The sequence below is a fragment of the Dipodomys spectabilis genome, unplaced genomic scaffold, assembly GCF_019054845.1.
Source record: "Dipodomys spectabilis isolate Male_0828 unplaced genomic scaffold, ASM1905484v1 ptg000096l, whole genome shotgun sequence".
In the NCBI taxonomy this organism is placed as follows: Eukaryota; Metazoa; Chordata; class Mammalia; order Rodentia; family Heteromyidae; genus Dipodomys; species Dipodomys spectabilis.
The window spans coordinates 11,282,931-11,307,744 of NW_024870773.1; the positions used below are offsets into that span (position 1 = coordinate 11,282,931).

At 43.0% G+C, this 24,814-nt stretch overlaps 1 protein-coding gene across 14 annotated transcripts in view; it reads right to left on the reverse strand.

Annotated features, from left to right (window-relative positions):
- The window catches only part of Mllt10 (MLLT10 histone lysine methyltransferase DOT1L cofactor), a 160,062-nt gene that overhangs the window by 126,514 nt on the left and 8,734 nt on the right, over positions 1-24,814 (reverse strand). For 3 of the 14 annotated variants that reach the window (XM_042686315.1, XM_042686314.1, XM_042686313.1), the window contains exons 1-3: positions 23,164-23,435; positions 22,837-22,996; positions 18,908-18,987 (exon numbers count right to left, since the gene is read on the reverse strand). In XM_042686315.1, the coding sequence (XP_042542249.1) occupies positions 18,908-18,987; positions 22,837-22,996 (240 nt within the window). In that variant the 5' untranslated portion in view covers positions 23,164-23,435. Of the gene's footprint in view, positions 1-9,789; positions 9,964-18,907; positions 18,988-22,836; positions 22,997-23,163; positions 23,446-23,921; positions 23,941-24,814 lie in introns of those variants that run through there. The other 11 variants (XM_042686322.1, XM_042686321.1, XM_042686320.1 and 8 more) reach the window with 8 other exon arrangements.

Consider the following 24,814-nt stretch of genomic DNA (forward strand, 5'->3'; position numbering starts at 1 on the left):
CCTCGCTACTCTTAAGGCTAAGATCTGAGGACCACAGTTCAAAGCTGGCCCAGGAAGGAAAGCCCATGAGACGCTTATCTACAATTAACCACTAGAAAACCAGAAGTAGTGTTGTGGCTCAAAGTGGTAAAGCACTAGCCTTGAGAAAAAAGAGATCAGGAACAGAGCCCAGGCCCTGAGTTCCAGGCCCCAACCACAAAAAAATAAAAAATATAAATTGATAATTTGTTAATAAATCAAAGATACAGGAAATGGTGCTATAGCTCAAGTAGTAGAGTGCTCGCCTTGAGCTGAAGAGCGCAGGGCCAGCCCCCAAGCCCAGAGTTCAAGCCCCACGACCAACCAAAAAAAAAAAAGAGAATGATACATCAATATCAAAGAAAACTACAAAATACTGCTCAGGAAAAAAGAAAAAATGTAGATAAATATACTATAGTAATGAGTAGAAATATTCAACATTATTAAATCAATGTTTCTCAAATTCACCTATGCATTCAAAGCAATTTTCATTATAATCCCACTGACCATGGGGAAAAAACAGGAAGCTAGCAGCATTTACATGAAAAAGTGAAAGACAATATATAATCTTGAAAAAGAAAACACCAAGGTTTTAGAACTTACAATTCTGACATCAACATTTATTAGAAAGTTACAATAATTTAAAGTGTCATAATGATATAAAGCTAGACAAATAGATCAACAGAACAGAATAAACATTACTGAAAGAGACCACTTATACAGTCATGTATTCTATCACAGCAATACAGTGAGGAAAGAGACTGCTCAACATGGTATAAAACCACGATCGCCATATACAGAAATGAATCCTACAAAAACTGACATACATCACAGACCTAAATATATGTTAGCAAAAATAAAAATTAAAAAAGGAAAAAGAAAAAAATAAAAAGTAGAGGAAATAAGGGAAATTACCTTCATGACTTCAGGGTTAGGCAAAAGTGTCTTAGCTCACAGTAAGCAACAACTATAAAAGAAAACACTGATTAAATTAACTTCTTCAGATTAAAGTACTTCTGCTTATCAAAGGGCACAGTTAAGAAAATAGGTAAAATTTTACAGGTTCAGGGGAAATATTTATGAAACATTTGTCTATGAAAAGGCCAGTATTAAGAACATGTAAAACCTGTAACTTAAAACAAAGAAATTTTTTAAAAAGATAAAGGGCTGAATGAACTCTGCAAAAGAGAACTCACAAATGGTCATCAACACACAAAACATGCTCACTATCACTAGTTATTATGAAAATGCAAGTTACCACAATGATACCACTTCTAGTTAAGATGGAGTGAATAAAGAAGACCAGACTTAGCTTTCTTATATGAAATAATAAAAACCTAACAAAATGAATGAAATCACAGCACTAAGATACTGGACAAGTAACGTAAGACAATGATCCCTCAGAGACAAGAAACAAATGACACAAGTCACATAGTTGCCCAGCTTACTGCCTTGAGAGTTTCCAGGCCAAGGAACAGGGAAGAAGAACCCAGGCAGAGCCTGTGGTCTCCCCAAGTTGAGGAAAACGGAGCTGGGAGTCCAAGGAAGCCAAGGTGGCTAGAGCTCACAAGGGAGACCAGCAATGAGTAGACAGCTGGAGAGAAAGAGAGAAAAATGAAGATATCTACAAAGATTCACCCGAGAGTTTTTAATTGAGTAACAAATCATCACTTGAATGTGAAGGACGTACCAAGACCAGAAGGAGAACCACCAAAAGAATTAGAAGTAACAATGTCCAAACATACACAAGGACGTGAATAGTACCTACTTCCAAAGCCATAATGTAAAACTTAATAGTACCTACTTCCAAAGCCATAATGTAAAACTTAATAGTACCTACTTCCAAAGCCATAATGTAAAACTTAGTAATTCATATTCAAAGGACTACGAAAAGCCAGGTGTTGGTAGCTCAAGTGTGTAATCCTAGCTACTCAGGGGGCTTAGATCTGAGGACTACAGGTAGAAGCCATCAGGGAAAGAAAAGTCTGAAGTCTTATCTCCACTAAACTTCCAAAAAAGCCAGAATTGGAGCTGTGACTCAAGTGGTAGAGTGCTAGCCTTAAACAAAAAGAAGGGACAGAGCCCAGGCCCTAAATTCAAGCTCCAGGACCAACACACACACACACACACACCATCAACACACACATACACACACACCATCAACACACACATACACACATACCATCAACACACACATACACACACACCATCAATACACAAAAGAATATATTTTCCCAACAGCATAACCTATAATATAAACAAAGTCCACAAAGAATTCTAGGCACATAATAATAGAAAACAAGGTAAAAATTACAATGACTAAAAATCAATCAAAACTTACAAGATTTACAAGATTTATTTCATGCCTGAAATAGCGGAATTATTAGACAATTCCTTTAAGACAATTGTGACTAAACTTCAGATGACCTCAAAAAGCTAGAAGGGCCGGGCGCTGGTGGCTCACGCCTGTAATCCTAGCTACTCAGGAGGCTGAGATCTGAGGATCACGGTTCAAAGCCAGCACGGGCAGGAGAGACCGTGAGACTCCTATCTCCAATAAACCATCAGAAAACCGGAAGTGGCGCTGTAGCTCAAGTGGTAGAGTGCTCGCCTTGAGCTGAAGAGCTGAGGGACAGCGCCCAGGCCCAGAGTTCGAGCCCCATGACCGACAAAAATAAAAACTATTAGGGCTGGCAGAGTGATTCAGGTGGCACCAAGGACAAAGCATTGGACTCAAATGCTTTTCAATTTGGGGGAAGGGGGAGAGGGGAGACACCTAGAGCAAACAAACATAAAAAATTTTGAACTTCTCCAAATAAAAATTACAAGGCCTGGGGCTGGGAAGGTGGCTCAGTGGTAGAGCGCTAGCCTTGAGCTGAAGAGCTGAGGGACAGCGCCCAGGCCCAGAGTTCGGGCCCCACGACCAGACCCCCCCCAAAAAAAAAATTACAAGGCCTTTTATGAAAATCACACTAAGGGGCTGGGAAGGTGGCTCAGTGGTAGAGCAATTGCCTTGCATGCATGAGGCCCTGGGTTCGATTCCTCAGCACCACATAAGCAAAAAGAAAAAAGCCAGAAGTGGTGCTGTGGCTCAAGTGGTAGAGCGGTAGTCTTGAGTTGAAGAGCTGAGGGACAGTGCCCAGGCCCAAAGTTCAGGCCCCATGACCGAACCCCCCCCCCCCCCACCAAAAAAAAATCACACTAAGAGATTTACAGCATGCACACACACGTACACACACACATGCATACATGCGCACAAACACACACACACAATACAATTAGGGGCTAGGAATGTGGCTAAAGGATAAAGTGCTTGCCTATCACGCATGAAGCCCTGGGTTCAATTCCTCAGTACCACATAAACAGAAAAAGCCAGAAAAGGCACTGTGGCTACTCCTGAGTAGATAGGATTACAGGCATGAGCCACTAGCACCCAGTTCCAAATATATTTTTAATTAGAGCCACAAGGGAAGAGATAACATTGGGGAGAAGGGAGAGGAAGGCTGGGGAAAGTCAATAGTTTTTTCATTCAGCTAAACTTATAAATACACACAGCAAAGTGTTCTTTTAATAACCATCAACCACTAGAAAGACTTAAGCCAGATAAAAAATCCTAACAATCCTAAGAAAAAGGCTGTATTGCTGGAAAATCAAAACAAAGTGGAAGCAGTAATAGTACTATATAATGGAATCTTTTCACAAAGATTAAGGTTAAGGGTATAACTTGTCAAGAAGATAAAAAGCCAGGCACTACTCAGGCGGGTAAGATCTGAGGGTTATGGTTCAAAGCCAGCCTATGCAGGAAAAGTCCATGAGACTCCTCTTATCTCCAATCAACCACAAAAAAATGGCTGAAGTGGCAGCCTTGAGCAAAATAAAAAAGGTCAGAGACCCTGTCCATGCTCTGAGTTCAAAGCCCCAAGACTGCCACCAAATTAAAAAAGAAAGATACACTAGGGTTAAAAGTGTAGCTTGGGGGCTGGGAAAGTGGCTCAGTGGTAGAGCGCTTGCCTTGCATGCCTGAGCCCTGGGTTCCATTCCTCAGCACCACATAAGCAAAAAGAAAAAAGCCGGAAGCTGTGGCTCAAGTGGTAGAGCGCTAGCCCTGAGCTGAAGAGCTAAGGCCCAGAGTTCAGGCCCCTCGACCGGACCCAAAAAAAAGTGTAGCTTGGTCTGGGAATGTAGCTTAGTGGTATAGAGTGCTTGCCTAGCATGCATGAAGCCCTGGGTTCGATTCCTCAGTACCACATAAACAGAAAAGGCCAGAAGTGGCACTGTGGCCCAAGTGGCAGAGACCAGCCTTGAACAAAAGAAGCTCAGCCAAGGCCCTGAGTTCAAGCACCAGAACTGGCCCAAAAAAAAAAAAGTGTAGCTCAGTGTTATAATGTTTTATTAGCAAGTACAATCCCTGACACCAAAAGAAAAAGAGACCTGGGTAGGGAATGTGGCTTAGTGGTAGAGTGCTTGCCTAGCATGCATGAAACCCTGGGTCGATTCCTAAGTACCACATAAACAGAAAGAGCCAGAAGTGGCACTGTGGCTGGCTCAAGTGGTAGAGTGCTAGCCTTAAGAAAAAGAAGCTGAGGGACAGTGCCTAGGCCCTGAGTTCAAGCTCTAGGACTGACAAAAAATAAGTAAAAAAATAAAATAAAATCTATAGTCAATAAAAAAAGAAAAAGAGACCCAAATCCTAAACATTTATTTACCTATTACAAGACCTTCAAAATAAATAAAGCAAAATAAAAACAAATGCAAATATCTACGATCATATAATTTGAAAGTTTCAGCAAATCTTAGATATTATAGAGCTAGTAAAAATCAGTAAACACACAGAAGTCTTGAAGAATACGATTAACCAAATTGGGCTCTGTGACTTTATAGGACACTCCACAAACTTACTCTGCTAAAATACATATGAACATTCACCAAGATGGACCACAGGAGAACCATAAAACAACTCTTAATTTAAAAGGTTTTATGTCACACACACACACACACACACACACACACACACACACACACACACACACACACACACACACACACACACACACACACACACACACACACACACACACACACACACACCTTTTCTCATTTTCTGACCAAAATGAAGTTAATTTGGAAAGGTTTTATGAAAATATCAAAGAAAAATCCCAATACTTGCATCTAGATATACTTGTTTTTTAGCCTCAAACTCTCAGTCTTAACCTCTCAACCTCTCAATCTGCTGGGATGCTTGAATCACCATCTCTAATCTAAACATTGTTTTCTGGATTTCTTTTTTTGCGGGGGGGGGGGGGGGGGGGTGTAAATAAAAGTGGTAGTAGTGGTTTGAACTCAAGCTTGTACTTGCTACAAAAGTACTCTACTACTTTAACCATGTCTCAGTCCAATCTCTTGCTGGTTAACTAGAGAAGATTCTTGAACTTTTCTGCCCAAGCTGGCTTTAAATCTCGATCCTCCAGCTCTCAGCACCCTGAGTAACTAGGATTATACATATAAGCCAGCAGTACTCTGCTCTTATACTCTTTTGTTTTTCTTTTTCTTTTTTTGAACTCAGGGCTCTATTAGTTTTTTTGCTCAAAGCTAGCACTTTATTACTTGAGCCACTTTGGGCTTTATGGTGGTTAATAAGAGTCAAATACTTTTCTGCCCAGACAACTTTCCAACCTCAGTCCTCAGTTCTCAGCTTCCCAAATAGCTAGAATTACAGGTGTGAGCCACTGGTGCCACTGGTAACCAATGAGTTACAGTTGGGAATGGCGTTGAGTGTTAACCACCTGCCAAGCAGAGATCCTAGTTTTGACCCATTGTACTGCATATAAAGAAAAAAATCCTACAGACATGAGGAAAAACACAATGGGTCAATGAATCAAAGAAAAACAGGAAACAAGGAAACATTTTAAGGTACTAACGTAGCCAACAATTGAGAAGGAAATGTATAAATGTCTGTACCCAAAAAGAAACAGGCCAACTATATATCCCAAAACTCAAAAAATAGAGGCAGGAAGACTGAAATCAAAGCCGACCTAGATTACATAGCAAGATCCTGTTCCTGCCACAAAAGCTGATAAAAGGAAGAGACAAACCTCCAAATATGATAGGGTATCCCTAAAATCCTAGCACTATGGAGGGCAATCAGGAGAAGAGAATGAAAAGTTATCTCAAAAAGCAAATTAAGGGGGGAGGGGAGGATATGAGTGGGGAGGTGGAATATGAGAAGGGATAGGAAGGAAACAAAGGAGGAAGCAACAATGCTTGATAAGAAATGCACTCATCCTCTGTACAGTATTTTCATAATAAAATTCTTTTAAAAAGCAAATTAATGGAGGAAAGATACTTTTCTAAAGTATAGCACAATTAGATATTCACTGACCAAAAACAAATTGACTTTAATATCATAACCTATAGAAAAACTAAGTCAAAATAGATCACATCAAGCATAAAAGTATTAAATTTCTAAAGAAAATGTAGAAGCTGGGTGCCAGTGGCTCATGTCTGTAATCCTAGAGCACTCACCTCACGCTGAGCTGAAGAGCTCAGGGACAGCACCCAGGCCCACAGTTTAAGCCTCACGTCCGACAAAAAAAAAAAAAGAAAGAAAGAAAACACAGGAGAAAAATCTTCAAGACCTACCTAGCATTAGAGAAAAATTCATTAGAACTGACACCAAAAGCATGCATGATCCATAAAGGGAACACATATAAATACTGTCCTTCATCAATATGAGTCAATTTCCAGTGCTCAGCAGATGAAACAGGAAGATTCTGTGAGGGCAGGCTAGGCTACATATCAAGTTCCAGGCCAGCCTGGGGAATACAGGAATCTAGTGGAAAAAAAATATCTAATAAATATTGGGCTAGGAATATGATTCAGCCCAGTGGTAGAACACTTGCTTTGTGCAGCTGGGTTCAATCCCCAGCAAAGACCCAAAAAATATGCATCATTCAAATATAAATATATCAACAGAAAATGTCTGAAAAAGACGTAACAGGTCCAGCACAGTGGCACATCCAGTAATCCTAGCTAATATGGAGATGGAGAGGAAGATCACAATTTGAAGCTAGCCCTAGCAAAAAGTCCACCAGAAAAAAGATGGCTGGGAATGTGGCTTTTTGGTAGAGTGCTTGCCTCACATGCATTAAGCCCTGGGTTCGATTCCTCAGCAACACATAAACAAAAAAGGCCGGAAGTGGTACTGTGCCTCTAGTAGAAGAGAGCTAGCCTTGACACAGAGCAGCTCAGAACCCAGGCCCTGAGTTCAAGGCCCAAAAAAAAAAAAAAAAAAGTCCACCAGAGGGGCTGGGAAAGTGGCTCAGTGGTAGAGTGCTTGCCTTGCATTCATAAGGCCCTAGATTTGATTCCTCAGCACCACAGAAGCAGAAAAAGCCAGAAGTGGTGCTGTGGCTTGAATGGTAGAGCACTAGCCTTGAGCTGAAGAGCTGAGGGACAGCACCCAAGCCCAGAGTTCAGGCCCCACAACAGACTAAATAAATAAATAAATAAATCCCTATTTGTATGACTTAGTATCTTGAGACCTTGATGATCCTAGAGTTAACTTTTGCCAAAGCTAGCTAACTCTTAGTGAACAACCTGCCTAATACTAAAGTTGCATGTGTAAACCAACAAATGCTACTAAGTCCCTATCTCTAATCATTTCCTTTACCTATTTTATATCCGAGGCTACTATATTTCCTTGTCACCCAGAGCCAAGTACTCAGCAAACAGAAAGAAATCTCTTTATCCCAGAGCCCTAGGAATTATTCAAACCAGACAACCCAGCCTGCTTACCTTTCCTCCCCAATTCCTTCTACTCTCCCAGTTTCTTTTCACTTCCTTAGATTCCTGACCTATCCCAGGGCTACTGTATGCGACCCTTTGGGACCTGGAGTATCAAAAAAAAAAAAAAAAGTCACCAGACAGACCCTATCTCAACCAATTAGAAAGAAAAATCCGACGCTGGGCGCTGGTGGCTCATGCCTGTAATTCTAGCTACTCAGGAGGCTGAGATCCGAGAGCCATTCAAAGCCAGCCCGGGAAGGAAAGTCCATGAGATTCCTATCTCCAATTAACTACCAGGAAATCAGAAGTGGTGTTGTGGCTCAGTGATAGAATGCTAGCCTTGAGCAAAAAAAAGGGCTTAGGAATAGCACCCAGGCCCTGAATTCAAGTCCCACAGCTGACAGAAAAAAAAGAAAAAGAAAAGGAAAAATCTAGGTATAGTGGCACACAGCTGTCATCCTCCTAAGCAGAAAGGATCACAGAAGGATCACAGTCCAGAATGGACTAGGCATAAATATAAGGCCCTATTTGAAAAATACTTAATACTGACAGGCAGCTTATAATCCTAGCTACTTAGGAGACTGAGATCTGAGGTCATGGTTCAAAGTCAGCCAGGGGAAGGAAAGTCCGTGAGACTCTTATCTCCAATAAACCACGAGAGAACTGGAAGTGGTAGAGCACTAGCCTTAAGCTGAAGAGTTCAGGGACGGCACTCAAGCCTACAGTTCAAGCCCCACAACTGACAAAAAAAGAGAAAAAAGTACTTAATACTTAAATAGCTGCAACTGTGGCCCAAGTGGTAGATTCTGGATTGAAAGGATAATGGCAGATCTTCTAGACATAGACTTTAAGACAACAATCAACAATCAAAGACAAAATAGGGCTGGAAGGTGGCTCAGTGATAGAGTGCTTGCCTCACATCTATGAGGCCCTGGGTCCGATTACTCAGCACCATATCAACAGAAAAAGCCGAAAGTGCACTGTGTCTCAAGGGGTAGAGCTGAAGAGCTGAGGGACAGCGCCCAGGCCCAGAGTTCAGGACCCACAACTGACAAAAAGAAAAAAAAAGAAAAGAAAAAAAAAAGACAAAGAATTAAAGAAAGATATGGGAAAATAAGAAAACAAAGAAACAAAAAAAATTCCAAAGTACAACAACTAAAAGAAAAAACTTCTGCAGGGATTCAAAGGTAGATATGAACAGCACAAAAAGAATAATAAACTTTTCTTTAAGACAAGACAATAGAAATTATCCAGTCTGAGGCTGGGCACTGGTGGCTCATGTCTATAATCCTAGCTACTCAGGAGGCTGAGATCTGATTATTGTGGTTAGAATCCAGGCCTGGCAGAAAGCCTGGAGATTCTCATCTCCAATTAAATACCAGAAAACTGGAAGTGGCTTTTCGGCTCAAAGTAGTAGAGAACTAGCGTAGGCAAAAGAGCTCAGAGACAGTGCCCTGAGTTCAAGCCCCATGACCAACTAAAACAAAACAAAACAAAAAAAAAAAAAAACCCTGATAAAGGGACTAGGTATGTGGCACAAGTGGTAGAGCACTTTCCGAGGAAGCATGAGGCCGAGTTCAATCCCAGCATCATCAAAAAAAAAAAAGAAACACCTAAATTTGGCCATTTGAAATTAATAGCAAACAAAGGAGGAGGCAACAATGCTTGATAAGAAATGTGCTCATTATCTTGCCCATGTAATTGTAACCCCTCTGCACAGTATTTTCACAATAAAAAAAGAAAGAAATTAACAGCAAAATTAACAATGACAGAACTTAAGAGTTACTCTGAAGAGTACAAGAATGGAAGTCTATCATACTTTATGAGCCTATGCCTAAAATTAGGTTTGAGACAGTCTACAATAAAGTACTTAAGTATGGAAAGCCAGTATTGTGGACATCTATTGTTCATCTGCTCATAAATTTCACCCTTCTTTTCCAACCATCATCCACCCCTCTCCCCCCTGCATTATGGAAACTCTCTTACCCCTGACTCCAACTATGTAGTTCTAGTGAGGGTTGACATTCATAGTACCCACCCCACTCCAGCCAGAGGGATGGTGGGTACATGATCCAAGACAGGTCAATCAGAGTCCTTCTCAGAATTCTTCAAGAGAGCCCCTTCTCTTGGTGGAAGGGGCTGAGAAGATGAAAGCCAAAAGCTGCCAGCAGTCATGGTTCCAGCCTCATGTAGTAGAGAGTCTGTAGTATGAGAGAATGAAATCAACACGCAGAGAAACAGAGATAAGAGGTGAAGTCCTAAATCCAATAGAAGGAGGAAGAGAAAACAAACACCCTAATAATGAGATTAATATAGCTGAGGTAACTAAAGACCAGAGTTTGATTCTGGACTGCCTGCCTGGCAGCCAGAACAAAAGAAAAACAGAAGTACTATATATGTTTAACAAAAACGAGGAACATACACCAGATCCCCAAACACAGTCATCTTCCTGATGATAAACTGTTAAAGAACTTCTTATAAATGAAATTTCATTTAAAGATCACCAAAGATAAAATGGACAGTGTCCATGATGAAATACATCTGACTATTAACAGCAAATGCAGATTCCATATGCATCACTTACAATGACAAGCAGTTACCTCTTGATCATTAAGCACAACTAAGAGACTGGAATATAGTAAGAAGTTGAGGAAGTGAATGTATAAACTATGGTTTTATTTTTCCAGAAAGCCTGCCAATAAAGGTCAAAAGAGAAAAGGCTGAACATGTAATAAGGAAGTAGAACCAATGGGAAGATACAAAAACATTTTTAAGATGAGGAGGGAAATCGGATAAAAGAGATAACATTGACAACAGTAATAGGTAAAGCATCTAAGAAGAAACTGGGTACAAGGGCACTATGGCTGTAATGCCGGCAGTTGGGAGACTGAGGCAAGAGAATCATGAATTTGAAACCTGTCTTAAAAGAAATCAGAAAAGTCCCCATAATTAGCACAAAGTCTTAAAAACTATCTCCTCTGCTTCCGTAAATACAGAAAGTCAATATTGAGATTTTAAAAAAGCATAAAGCCACAAATACAAAAAAAAAAAAAAAAAGAGCATAAGGCGATACCCTACAAAATTTTGGAAGTTAAGGAGAATGGGATGTAGCTCAGTGATAGACCACACACATGCTTATAAGCACTTAACAGACACCAGAGTCAACGCTAGCATGCGCATACATGTGCACGCACACATACACACACACAAATAAAAGATTTCACAGACCAGGACACATCCAAAAGTAGCCATTCTTATACAAAACAGCACTGCAAATCAGACGAATGTTAAAAGCCCAGGCAGCAGTGGCTAGGGGGAATGCATATGCAGTGATGGTCTACACATCAGGGCCATGTCCCAAGTTTCCCAGTAAGTCTAAAACAAGAGCGATTGAATATATCCTAAAAAGCAATCAAAACCATTTTTGCTCCTCCACATACCCTATCAAGTCTTTCTTTAGCCTAGGAAACTTCAGTGGTTAATTTTCTCGAGACAGCAAACAAGAAGAAATCTAGGAGCTGGGAATGTATGTGGCTCAGTGGTAGAATGCTTGCCTAGCATGCATGGGTTCGATTCCTTAGTACAACATAAACAGAAAAGGCTGGAAGTGGCACTGTGGCTCAAGTGGTACAGCGCTAGCCTTAGGCACAGAGAGGCGCAAGGACAATGCCCAGGCTCTGAGTTCAAGCTCCAGGACTAGGGGAAAAAAAAAAAAAGAAGAAGAAATCTAAATTCAGGGACACTAAACAGCTGAAGGAAGGGGTATTTTATTTTAAAGGAGTTAAGTGAAAGTCAAATTCTACATCCTCAAATTTTGGCACCCTTCTAGCTCAAGGAATACTAATAACCAGGCCTGTCAACATCAAAAAGATACTTAGAAATTTCTCTCTGATTAAACAGAACCAACGGTCCCTGTCTACACATACAAGTATTCCAATAAACTCATTAGAACCTTGTCTTTTTTTTATTTAAATTTTATTGTAAATGTACATAGAACCTTGTCTTAAATATGAATTTATGGCTAAGGATCACAATTTGGGTTTTTGGAGGAATGGTACTGGAAAACTCAAGGCCTCACACTTCCTAAGCTGGTACTCTACCATTGAGCCATAACTCCAACACTGTTTTTCACTGGCTATTTTCAGGATAGGATCTCAATACCCACCTAGCATGTGCCTCAACTGCAAACTACCTACCTACCCTAGGATTCCCATAGCTTCTGAGGTCATCAACACAGGCCTATACCACCCATTAAGATAGATTCTACAGGACTTTTCTGCACAGACTAGCCTAGAACTGTGATCATCTTCCTATTATGTGCCTCCCATGTAGCTTGAAATGACAAAAACTTGCCACCGTGCCCAACTATGGTTTGACGTAAGTCTTTCAAACTTTTCTACCTGAACTGATCAAGACACTCCCATTTTCAGCATCTCCCAACCATAATCACTAGATTTTGTGGGGGGGGGGGGGGGGGGGGAGGGAGTCTGGTCGTGGGGCCTGAACTCTGGGCTTGGGCGCTGTCCCTCAGCTCTTGAGCTCAAGGCTAGCACTCTACCACTTGAGCCACAGCACCACTTTCCGGCTTTTTTCTTTTTCCTTATGTGGTGCTGAGGAATCAAACCCAGGGCCTCATGCATGCAAGGCAAGTGATCTACCACTGAGCCACCTTCCCAGCCCATAATCACTAGATTTTTAAATGAAGACTAATAAGGAAGCCAAAACAGCTGGGCACTGGTGGTTCACACCTGTAATCCTAGCTATTCAGGAGGCTGAGATGTGAGGATTGTGGTTTCAAGCCAGTCTGGCCCGGTCAGGAAACTCCATGAAACGCTTAACTCCAATAAACTACTCAAAAAAGCCAGAAGTGACTCGTGACTCAAGTGGTAGAGCACTCACCTTGCATAGAAAGCTCAAGTGGTAGAGCATTCACCTTGCATAAAAAAGCTCAGGGACAGCTCCCAGGACTGACAAAAAAGAAAAAAAAAAAAAGACCAAAACAAATGAAAGGTAAGTATCCCAGGAGAAGAAAACAAAAAACTGAAACAAAGCAAAATTTCTGATTCTCAGGATTAAGAAAAAATACTGCATCTAAAACACAAAAGCAAAAGCAGACCAGGTAGCTCTGGCATGTAATTTCAGGAGGCTAAAAATCTGAGGACGCAGGTTCAAAGCCAGCCATGGCAGGAAAGTCTGAGACTCTCGTCTCAGCAAAAAGCAGGTAGTAGATATGTGGTTCAAGAGGTTAAACATCGGTCTCAAGCAAAAAAAAAAAAAAAATAAAGAAAAGAAAAAAAGCCAAGCAAGAACATAAACCTAGAGTCCATGCCTTAGTACAAGCACAAAAAAATTAAAATTAAAATTAAAAATAGGACACAAAAACAAAATAGAACCCTTGGAAACTAAAAAGGACAACAAAGACAAAGAGCCAGTGGTCTGTTTGTGTAATTCTGGCTACTCACGAAGCTGAGAGCTGAAGGACACTGTTCAAAGCCAGCCAGAGCAAAAGAGTCTGAGACTCCACCTCCAGAATAACCAGCAAAAAGCCCAGATGAAGGAGGCTCAAGTGCCTCCTTCAAACAAGATCTGAGGATTGTGATTTGAAAGTCCAGGCAGGAATGTCTGAGAGACCCTTATCTGCAATTAACCACCAAAAAGCCAAAAGTAAAGCTGTGGCTCAAGTGGTAGAGCACTAGCACTAAGCAAAATCATCTCAGGGATAGCCATAGGGCACTGAATTCAAGCCCAAGGACTGCCCCCCCCCCAAAAAAAAACCTGGTATTGGCAATCAATCAGTAGGATGACAAGGAATAGAGATGTCATTTAGTGGAATAATAATAATAATTCTAACAGAGCCAACACTAGTGGTTTATACCTGTAATCCTAGCTACTCAGGAGGCTGAGATCTAAAGACTAAGTCTCAAATCCAGCCCTAGCAGACAAATTCAAGACTCTTATCTCCATTCAACTAGCAAAAAAAAAAAACAGAAAGTGGAGGTGTGGCTCAAATAGTAAAGCTCCAAACTTGAGCAAGAATTCTAAGCAAGATGCAAGGCCTTCAAAAATTCAAAAACATTTTTCCTGACCTAAATTCATGTTCCTTAGCATTATTTATCACAGCAAAAGTACGTCAGTATTTAAAGTATCAGGTCAAGTGCCAGTGCTCACACCTACAATCCTAGCTGGTCAAGAGAATGAGTTTCAGAAGTCTGGAGATTCACTGTTTGGAGTCAGACTAGGCAGACAAATCCAAGAGGCTTTTTATCTCCAAAGAACCAGCAAGAAACTTAAAGTACAAGTATGTTTCAAGTGGTAGAGCCCTAGCTAGAAGCAAAGAAAGCAGAGCAAGAACACAAGATTCCAAATTTACACAAGGTTCTGAATTCAAGCCCTAGTACCAGAAAAAAAAGTATTAGAAATAATCCTGATACAGAAAAAGTACTGCCAGATACTAATGGCTCATACCTATAATTCTAACTACTTAGGAGTTTGATATCTGAGAATCACTTTTTTTTTGGGGGGGGGGGGGGAGCTGCTGGTACTGGGGCTTGAATTTAAGACCTGGACACTGTCTCTTGAGCTTTTTACTCAAGGCTAGTACTCTACCATTTGTGCTACAGCTCCACTTCTGGCCTTTCTGATACTAATTAAAGTCTCATGGACTTTCCTGCCTGAGCTAACTTCAAACCAAGATCCTCTGATCTCAGCCTCGTAAGTAGCTAAGATTATAGGTGCCAGGCTGAAATCACATTTTGAAGCCAGCCCAGGAAGAAATACCCATCCGACTTTTGAGTGAAAAAGCAAGCAAGAACATGAGTTCCTGAGTTCAAGCCCTAGTAATGCCAAACAAACAGGTACCCATTAGCAGGAGACCTGTATAGCGTGTCCTCCCCTCCCCCCACTTTTTTTAAGAGAAAGAATGGAGCTATGTAGCCCAGACTAGCTAGCCTTTAACTATTGCCTCTGTCTACCAAATACAAAGACTAGAAGCAAAACCACCACTCAGCTAGAACTTTTTTTTTTTTTTTTTTTTTTGGGGTCCAGTCATGGGGCCTGAACTCTGGGCCTGGGCGCTGTCCCTCAGCTCTTCAGCTCAAGGTTAGCGCTCTACCACTTGAGTCACAGCGCCATTTCCGGCTTTTTTTTTTGCTTTTTGCTTATGTGGTGCTGAGGAATCCAACCCAGGGCCTCAGGCATGCAAGGCAAGCGCTCTACCACTGAGCCACCTTCCCAGCCCATCAGCTAGAACTTTTTATGCAATCAAAATAACGTGATTAATAGAAGTTCTGAATGTGATGTTGTGACCATCGAACAACCCTGAAAATAAAAACTGTATGTCAAGAACATTATAGGTTGGATACAGGCTGACCCACTGTAACAATGAGATGTAGAAGACACTATGTTAAAACAAACTTTACAACTTGGGGTGGGGGGGAGGAGTTGGGAAGGTAGGGAGGGAAGGGATGATTAGGGAAAAACAAAGGAGGGGGTAATAACACTGAAGAGGAAATGTACTCATTACCTTCCTCAGGTACCTGTAACCCTTCTGTACCTTCTCTTTACAATAAAAAATATATAATTTTTTAAAAAAGAGAACAATATAGGAGGCAAATAGAAATCACCTAATTTCTAATGACTACACAAAGTTATAAAAAGCTCTACTAAAATAGACAGGTGCTAGTGGCTCACACCTGTAATCCTAACTTCTCAGAGACTAAGATTTGAGGATGCAGGTTTAAAGCCAGTCCAGGGAAGAAAATCTGTGAGACTCTTACCTCCAATTGAACACCAGAAAAAAAACCAGACCTGGAACTATGGCTCAAGTGGTGGAGTGCCCAGGCCCTGAGTTCAAGCCCCAGGTCCAGCACATGGAAGGGAAAGGGAAGGAGAAAAGGAAGGGGAAGGGGAAGGGGAAGGGGAAGAAGAAGGGGAAGGGGAAGGGAAAGGAGAAAGGGAAAGGAGAAAGGGGAAGGGGAAGGGAAAGGGGAAAGGTGAAGGGGAAGGGGAAAGGGGAAAGGAGAAGGGGAAAGGGGAAAGGGAAAAGGGAAGGGGAAGGGGAAAGGGAAAGGAGAGGAAGTGGAAAGGGAAGTGGGGAAGGAAGGGGAGGGGAGGGAGGGGAGGGGATGTTCTAAAATATCTTTCCAGATTCCTTTTATATGAAAGAATACCTCCTTCCTAATTTATAGAAGCCACCATAATCTGGTCCTGCTAGTAGCAGTCTAATACAATTCTTAACAGAGAATAAATGCAAAAACAAAAACAACTCACAAAGACATCTTCACAACCTCTGGTAGAAGAATAGGAATCTAAGAAATACAACTGCCCAAGTCCTGAATATTAACTTACAGTTAAAAATACAAAAAGCAGCCAGGCTCCAGTGGCTCCAAGCCTATAATCCTAGCTACCCAGAAGGCTAAGATTCAGAGAATTGTGGTTCAAGGTCAGCCTAGGGAGACAGTCTGTGAGACTCCATTTACAAAATAGGGGGAGAAAGCAGGTTGGAGGTGTGGCTCAAGTGGTAGAGCACAAGCCCAGCAGGCATAAGGCCCTAAATTCAAAAGCCAGTACTAGGAAGGAAAAAGTTATCAGTTGTCTTTATCTGTGAGAACCTCAGATATTTGATAAAATAATTAAATAAATTATATAAGACACCTCACACAATTAACATGGTAAACACTCAAAAAGGTAACTACTACTACTACTGGTAGTTTAAGTACCATAGAAAATTTCAGAAAGAAAAAAAAAATAAAGCAGGAACAGAGATGAAAGCAGAAATAAGAGTAAGACAATTTAATTCTCTTTCTAGGTCATGGACACATAAACATGCTAGAATTCTTGATTCCTGTAACCTTACGAAAAATTCCCCTTTTGCACTTAGAATGAGAAACTGATTCTTAAAAACAGACCCTTCTGGGCTGGGAAGGTAGCTCAGTGGTTGAGTGCTTGCCTTGCATGCTTGAGGCCCTTGGTTCGATTCCTCAGCACCACATAAGCAGAAAAAGCTGGTAGTGGCTTTGTGGCTCAAGTGGTAGAGGGCTAACCTTGAGCTGAAGAGCTGAGGGACAGCGCCCAGGCCCTGAGTTCAGGCCCACAACCGACAAAAAAAAAAAAACAGACCCTTCTACCAGTTGCCAGTGGCTCTTACCTAGAATCTGTAGGAAGCTGAGACTTGGAGGACCACAGTTCAAAGCCAACCTAGGCATAAAGGTCTGTGAGACTCTATCTCTAATTAACCAGCAAAATATAGGACTGAAGGCATGGCTCCAATATTAGAGCGGCAGGCATAAGCAAACAAGCCAAACAAGTATGAGACCCTGAGTTTAGGCCCAGGTATAGACAAAAAATAGAACCCCATCTTTTGTAATTGTAAGGAATTTAGAGGAGACTGTATTTCTTCTTTAAAATCTTGATGGCCCCCACACCTCACCAAAGTAAGGTAAAATAAAACATATCCCCAAATATACCTATCACATTTACCATGACATTCTGACCACATGCTAGGGATAATAAAAATAAAGAGGCAACAATTGACATTTGAGACATGGACCCACAGTCCAAACATTACTTTATCCTCTTTTTTTGGGAGGGGGGCCAATCCTGGGGCTTGAACTCAGGGCCTGGGCACTGTCCCTGAGCTTCTTTTGCTCAAGGCCAGTACTCTACCACTTGAGCCACAGCACCACTTCTGGCTTTTTCTGTTTATGTGGTACAGAGGAATCCAACCCAGGGCTTCATGAATATTAAGCAAGCACTCTACCACTAAGCCACATTCTTAGCCCTACTTTATCCTCTCTTGATATCCACCTTTCTATTTTCTTATCTTTTCTGGTCTTTATTATACTCTTGACCCCTCCTGCTTCAACTAGCAACAGTTACTGATAAAGCATAAATTCCTTTGCCTGGTAACTGTCCAACTAAATCACAATGCTACAAGGAGAAAAATAGATCTACATAAACTTCAAGTCTTGAAATTTTTTGTTAATTTCATTCTCCATTTGCTAAGTCTTATTATCTTAACACTACAATAACAGCTTTAATTCTGCTACAATGCATTCTTACACCCAACCAAAAATGATCAACAAAGCTATCAAACTATTACTGTTATTTGACCTACTGGGTCACAATTTTTACAGATCCAAGTTAAAATGTTTATTTTTCTAATTTTTCAAGTTCTGTACTACTCAACACTGAGAAATTACATTGAAAATGGCAGTACTTTTGCATGAATAGCAAAGATTTCTACTATTTCTATTTCTACTGATATTCCCAAAAGTTCAACTGCAAAAAATGCTTTTGGCCAGCCAAGAATACAAAAAACTCATCTCCTCCTTATAGAACATTTACACAAGGGTTCAGAAAAGATCCATCCTGTTGCTTTATGAAAAGGACTGAACATCTAAAAACAGGGAATACAGCAGGCAGGCCAAGTAACACAGACACATGCATAGATATAGTAGAAAGAATATGATAATGGCTAAAATTCTTGGGGCTTTTTCCATTAAATAAAACCTATCAAGCCAGGCACTAGAAGCTTTTACCTATAATCCTAGCTGCTCAGGAGACTGAAGCAATCTAAGGCAGATAGTTCAAAGTCACATTAGGTAGGAAAAGTCCATGAGACTCTTATTTCCAATTAGCAACCAAAACACCAGAAACAAAACTGTGGCTCAAGCAGTAGAGCTCTAGCCTTGAGCAAAATAGCTCCAGAAACAGTGCCCAAGACTTGAGTTCAATGCCCAGGACTGGCACAAAAAAAAAAAGCTAGCAGAAATGACAATGTAATTTCCTTATGTTTCTATTGCTGTTATAATCAATTACATTAGCCAATGTAACTTTCAGAACACATGGAACATTACTACTTGTATAGATATAAAGTCCTGGCCAGGACTTCACATTTTCAAAGTATCTATCAACATATACTTACTTAATTGAATTTTTTAGATTTTACATAATCTATTAAACTCCAAGTGAATATTTGGCTCAAATGTTCTTAAATTATAATACTAATGACAAAAAACACTGTCATTCATTGAAACTGCAACCTTAGTGTGGTACCTAAGCTAATCTCTTAAGTATTTTAGTGTAAGTGATAAATAGTTCTTACCACTCTAGCTGCTCTCTCCTGAGATTCACATTTCCTGCAAAACCATGGTCCTGTGGGCACTTGAACAATGCCATAGCAAGCTGTTGAAAACAAAATATTTTAGATTGTTAAAATTGGAAGAATTACAGACAACCAATCTTTACAAAACTCTAGTAAGCTACTCCTCAAGCTATCTAAATCAACTACAAGTGGGCTGTAGCTCAAGTAGTACATCACTAATCTTGAGCATAAAAGCTCAGGGACAGCTCCCAAGTCCTAAGTTCAAGCCCCAGGACCAGTATCAATCAATCAATCAATAAGCAATCGGTATTATAGAAAACAAAATGAAATATAATGTTGAAATTGAAATACTTTGTGGTAGAGCATTTATTTAGCATGCTCAAGGACCAAGAGTTTAATTCCTACAACAAAAGAGAAAAAAGTGATATTTGTATAAAAATGTCCAGAACAGGATAATCCAGACAGAAAGATTAGTGGCTCCCTAGGATTTGCTGGAGTTGGGTTCAAGGACAGTTATTAGGGTGATGAAAAAGATCTAAAACATTGGTAATGATTGCGCAATCTATGAATATATGCAAAGCCACAAATTGTAGATTGTAAGTGTACATTCAGAATTATACATTCAAAGTTGTACATCTCATGAGGCTGGGATGTAGCTCAGTGGCAAAAGCACTTGCCTAGCAAGTCCAATGTCCTGGGTTCAATCCTCAGTACCAAGAAAGAAGAGACTAAAAAAAAAAGTACATCTCAATAAAGCTATTATTTCAAAATACATCTCAAAAAAGTTAATTGTTTTTTTGTTTGTTTGTTTTTTGTCGTTTGTGGGGCTTGAACTCTGGGCCTGGGTGCTGTCCCTCAGCTCTTCAGCTCAAGGCGAGCGCTCTACCACTTGAGCTACAGCGCCACTTCCGGTTTTCTGGTGGTTTATTGGAGATAGGAGTCTCACAGTCCCTTCTGCCCGGGCTGGCTTTGAACTGAGATCCCCAGATCTCAGCCTCCTGAGTAGCTAGGATTACAGGCGTGAGCCACCAGCGCCCGACTAGTTAATTGTTTTTTAAGAAAGAAAAACTTTCTAAGTATTTTATAATCTGAATGTTCTCAGTACATATATCAAATTCATAGGCTCACTAAAAGTTGTTTTCTGTTGTTTTTTAGTTTCATTTTTTTGTTTATGTAGTACCAAGGAATTGAATGGAGGGCCTCATGCACACTAGGCAAGTACTCTACCACTAAGCCACATTCCTAGCCTGAAAGTTGTTTTGTTGGCTGGGTATGGTGGAACATGCCTGTTAATCCCAACACTCCAGAAGCTGAGGCAGAAGGATCTGAGTTCCAGGCCAGCCTAGGATTCATAGCAATAACCTATCTCAAAGAAACATAAGCTGGCTGGGTCAGGTACCTCAAGCCTTAAGAAGGTACCTCAGAAGACTTGAGACCTGTGGACTGAGGTTTGAAGCCAGACTAAGCAGACAAACCTAAGACTCTTATTTCCAATTAATAAACAAAAAAGCAAGAAATGGAGGCCTAGCGTAAATAGTAGTGTTAGCCATAAGCTGAAGAAGCCAAGCAAAAGAGGCTCCTCTCTGCTCCCCAAATAAAATTTTTATTAAATCCAGGGCTGGATAGGTAGCTCAAGATACAATACTCGCCTAGCAAGTATAAAGCCCTGAATTTCATCCCCCGAGTAAAAGGGAAAAAAGTTTGCCTTTAGTATTAACACATAATTAGCTGAAATTTTTCAGAAAATGTAAAAAACGCATTCAGTTGACATTCACACACGAGTTTACTCAGCAGAAACTTAAAAAAATTATCTAACTATTGGGAAGCAATAAAGTATAGAATGAGAACATTCAGTCCTAGGCTTGAACTCAGGACTTGGGTGCTGTCCCTGAGCCATAGCTCCACTTCTAGTTTTTTGGTGATCAAATGCACATCAGAATCTCACAGGCTTTTCTGCCCAGGCTGTCTTCAAACTGCGATCCTCAGATCTCAGCCTTCTGAATAGCTAGGATTACAGGCGTGAGCCACAGGCACCCAGCTAGAATCAGAAATTTTTACAACTCTTAACAACTGAAGTTGAGCACCCTAATCCCTTTAAACATGTGTAAATATGTCACAGTAAAATTATTTATCAGACAAGAAACAGTATATCCATACTGTTACTTGAGGTACTCATAACAGAAAATACTTAAGACTTAATAATTATCCAATTTATAAGTAATACCTCCAGAAATGTCAATGACACTGTAATAGAAATGGCAAATGCCAGTCCTAAAATCATACTATCTAGTTTTTGATATAGATTGTTTTTATTCCTTAAGAAAGGTATACAACTGTGTCTTTCTTTAAAAGAAACTGAAAAAAGTAAAACTGCTTTCTCAGGTTAATTCATTATGGCAGATCATCACCACTGCCATTCCCAGTTGTAACATTCTCCATTCTTTAAAGAATGTATTTGAGACCTCAGCTAGCAGCCTGGCAGGTGAGAACCCTGCTAATCCCAGTACTGCCAAAAAAAATGAGGACTGGGCTCCGGTGGCTCATGCCTGTAATCCCTAAATACTCAGGAGGCTGAGATCTGAGGGTCACAGTTCAAAGCCTGGCCTGAAGGAAAGTCCGGGAAACTCTTCATCTCCAATTAATCACCAGAAAATCGGAAGTGGCCAGGTGGCTCAAGGGGTAAAGTGCTCGCCTTGAGCTGAAGAGCTCAGGGTCAGTGAGTGCCCAGGCCCAGAGTTCAAGCCCCACGACAGACAAAAAAAAAAAAAGAATGAATGAATGAGTGAATGAAAGAGTAAGCCGAAGGAAGGAAGGGAGGGAGGAATTTTCCTCCACCCTCCTTGATAATAATGTCCCTTCAAATACACAACTAAACAACACCTTTATCATTAATGCCAGTTTGAGAAATGGAAGGGGTGGAGCGCGCGGAGCGCGCACACGCGCACGCGCACACACACACACACACACACACACACACACACACACACACACACAACTAGATTAGTTCAGCCTGGATTTCCTTAGTACCTGAAACAGAAAAGCCAGAAACATCAAGGACCAGAAAAAAATATCTCTTATGTGGCATCCTTCACTCTTTAATATTCGCTGAATGAAAATGCCCAGAAATAACTAGGAAGCAACCCAATCCCCACTGGTGGCACCACCATCTCCTCTTCTTGAGTGAGTTAGGCTGAGGAGAGACTTGATGCAACCACTAATCAGCTTGTCCCACCAGTCTGAGGGCAGCTTAGCCCCAATAGGGCTCAGTTGGGCACCAGTAGCTTTGCACCAGCCTTCTCCATAGGAAGCTCCCGGTCGTCGGCAGCAGCTGGGTCGGTGCCAGAAAGCTTGGGGTGCAGCAGCGGCAGAGACTGCCTTCCCTTCCCTGATCTCTGAACAAGCCGGGCAACCCTCCCCACTTCTTGCTCGCAGCCCAGTCACGTTTGGGAGCCTGGCTCCACGGAACAGGAAGTCTGCAGACACTGCGGCAGCCAGGACCAGGCAGGCAGGGGGCGGAGTCTCTGACTCCCAAACCCACACCCACGGCCACCGTGACCCCAACGCCGCCGAGCCCACGCTTCCCCACCCGGGCGCCCTCTGCAAGCCCCGCACACCACGGCCGGCCCCAGAAAGTCTGCGGATCCCCATCCCACCCCCCCGCCGCCCCCCGACGCCGGGTAGGCACCAAATGACACTTGGGAGTGAGAGCGCAGAATCACATGACAGTCCAGGCCACACGCACTTTCCTCGCACATGCTCGGCCCGCAGCCCCCGGGCCGCGGCGGACACCGCGAGGCTCCCGCGGGGGCCCCCGACGCCGGGCGGGGGCGGGACGGGCGGGGCGGCCTGGCGATCGCGGCCCAGGTGGGGGTGGCGGTGGCAGGAGGGAGCAGGCCGGGTCGGCCCGGCGGGCGGTGGGGTGTTTTTACCTTGATGCACCGCGACGCTGCAGCCGTGCCCGTCGCAATAAACCAGCGGGTTCTCGGCCCAGCCTCTCTCGTCTGAGCAAACGCAACAGCCTCCAATCATCTCCTTCATACTATGGGAGACCTCGTCCTCCAGTGACACGGGCCGGTCGCTAGAGACCATCTAAGAGGGAGTTGGGGGACCATTAAAAAACACATGCAAGCCAGTGAGTGCCCCCCCCACGCACACCAACACGCGTCCTTCCTCCCCCCCCCCCCAACTCCCGCTCCCTCCCAGCGCCCCGGCCTCCGCCCGACGCCCGCCCGCCCGCCCGCCGGCCGCTTGCTCACTCGGGCTTTGCTGCTCAGTCACTCACGTTCCGCACAGGAGTCAGGAGCCATGTCCTTGATGACTCCCCCCACCTCCCCTCCACCGCCTCCTCCGCCTCCTCCTCCTCCTCGGCGTCTTCCCACCCCACCTCCACCCGGCCGCTAACGCTGGCGCCCGGAGAGGGCACACATAATCAAGTAGGCCTCCGCACAGGCGCACTGGGGGGGCTCCCGCTGAGCCTCGGGTAGCCGGGGAGGGGAAGGGGTTGCGCTTCCTCCTCCGAGCGTCACTCGGCGTGCGCGTGCCCGCCCGCCCTGCAACCAACGTGAATGAGGAGGCCAGGGGTGGGGTGAGTGGGAGCGGGAAGGCGAGACCGGCGTGCGCGCCACCGCGTCCGACGCCTGCCTGGGCCTAGCTCCTTAGACAGCCCCTCCCCGCCCCGCTCGTCGTCGCCGAGGGGAGCCGAATGTGGGCGAGCGGAGCCCGCGGCGCGCGCGCGCGCGCGGTGGCCGAGAGGCGTGGACGGGAAAAGCGCAGGGAGCGCGCACGCGGGGGGCGGGACATTGGGCCGCGCTCTGCGGCGCCGGGCGCGCGGCCTGCGTGTGCGCGTGGAGCTAGAGGCTGTGGAAAGAGGGTGGAAGGAGGGCAGGTTCCCAGGGCCAGGCGGGGTCTCACGCCCAGTGAAGCTTTAGTGCACTCTTCCCCCCTCCTCTACACACACGTACGCATACACATACACACACACGCACCCCGGGCACATCCTGCGCTGGGAACCTACCTGATGGCCTTTTCCTCCAGGACTGATCCGTGGGTAACAATGGTTGGGAGAGGATGCCAGCTTCCATGAAGGGTGTAATGAAGCATGGCTTCCTGCAGTTGGCCGCGCGAACTTCACACTACTGCCCGCAGCCTCTCCAACCCATTAAATTCACATCCTGGCTTCTTCCCAAAGTTCCCCCATTGGAAGTGTTGCCAGATCGACCGCCCATTTACGCACCGCCTTGGCCCCAGTGACGAATGAGAAGTGCACCGCAGGCCGGAGGTCAAAAGCTTGTGTTAGGGTTATACCCGGAAAGGGAACCCCAAGGCTGCCCTGCCTCGCAGTGCGGGAATGAGTACAGCAGACTATCAGGAATTTGCAATATGAACTATAATGCAGCTGTGCCACGGTCCAAGGGGAAGGAACCCAAGTTATCCTAGTCTGTCACCAAAGGATTATTAACACCCTAAGACGGTGTAGAGTCCAGTTATGGTTGGGAATGACTCTGATCTAGCTTTTTCTCCGAAATTTACTCCTGGAAATGGAAGGTCTAAGTGGCAGAAAGATAGGAGTTCCCTTCCTCACAAACAAATGGGGGGAGGGGGGAAGAATGGATTAGGCCTCAGTAGATTAATTAGCTGGATGCTGAGCAGTTTTTAAGCTGTAAAATCTTCCTAAACCCAATATTGATTTTAAGCAAAAAAAAAAAAAAAAAAAGTGTCTAATCATAAAAGTTTAGCATGAAATGGGAATTATGGAGAGATTGTTTTAATGACAAGCATAGTTACAAGGCGAATTCACGGCTTTTGGTTAATAACTTGAAGGTACTAAATGGTTTATCAGGAATTAGCAATATAATGTGATGATCTGGAAAATGCACTTATATAATGCTAAGGGATGGAGGAATCCAA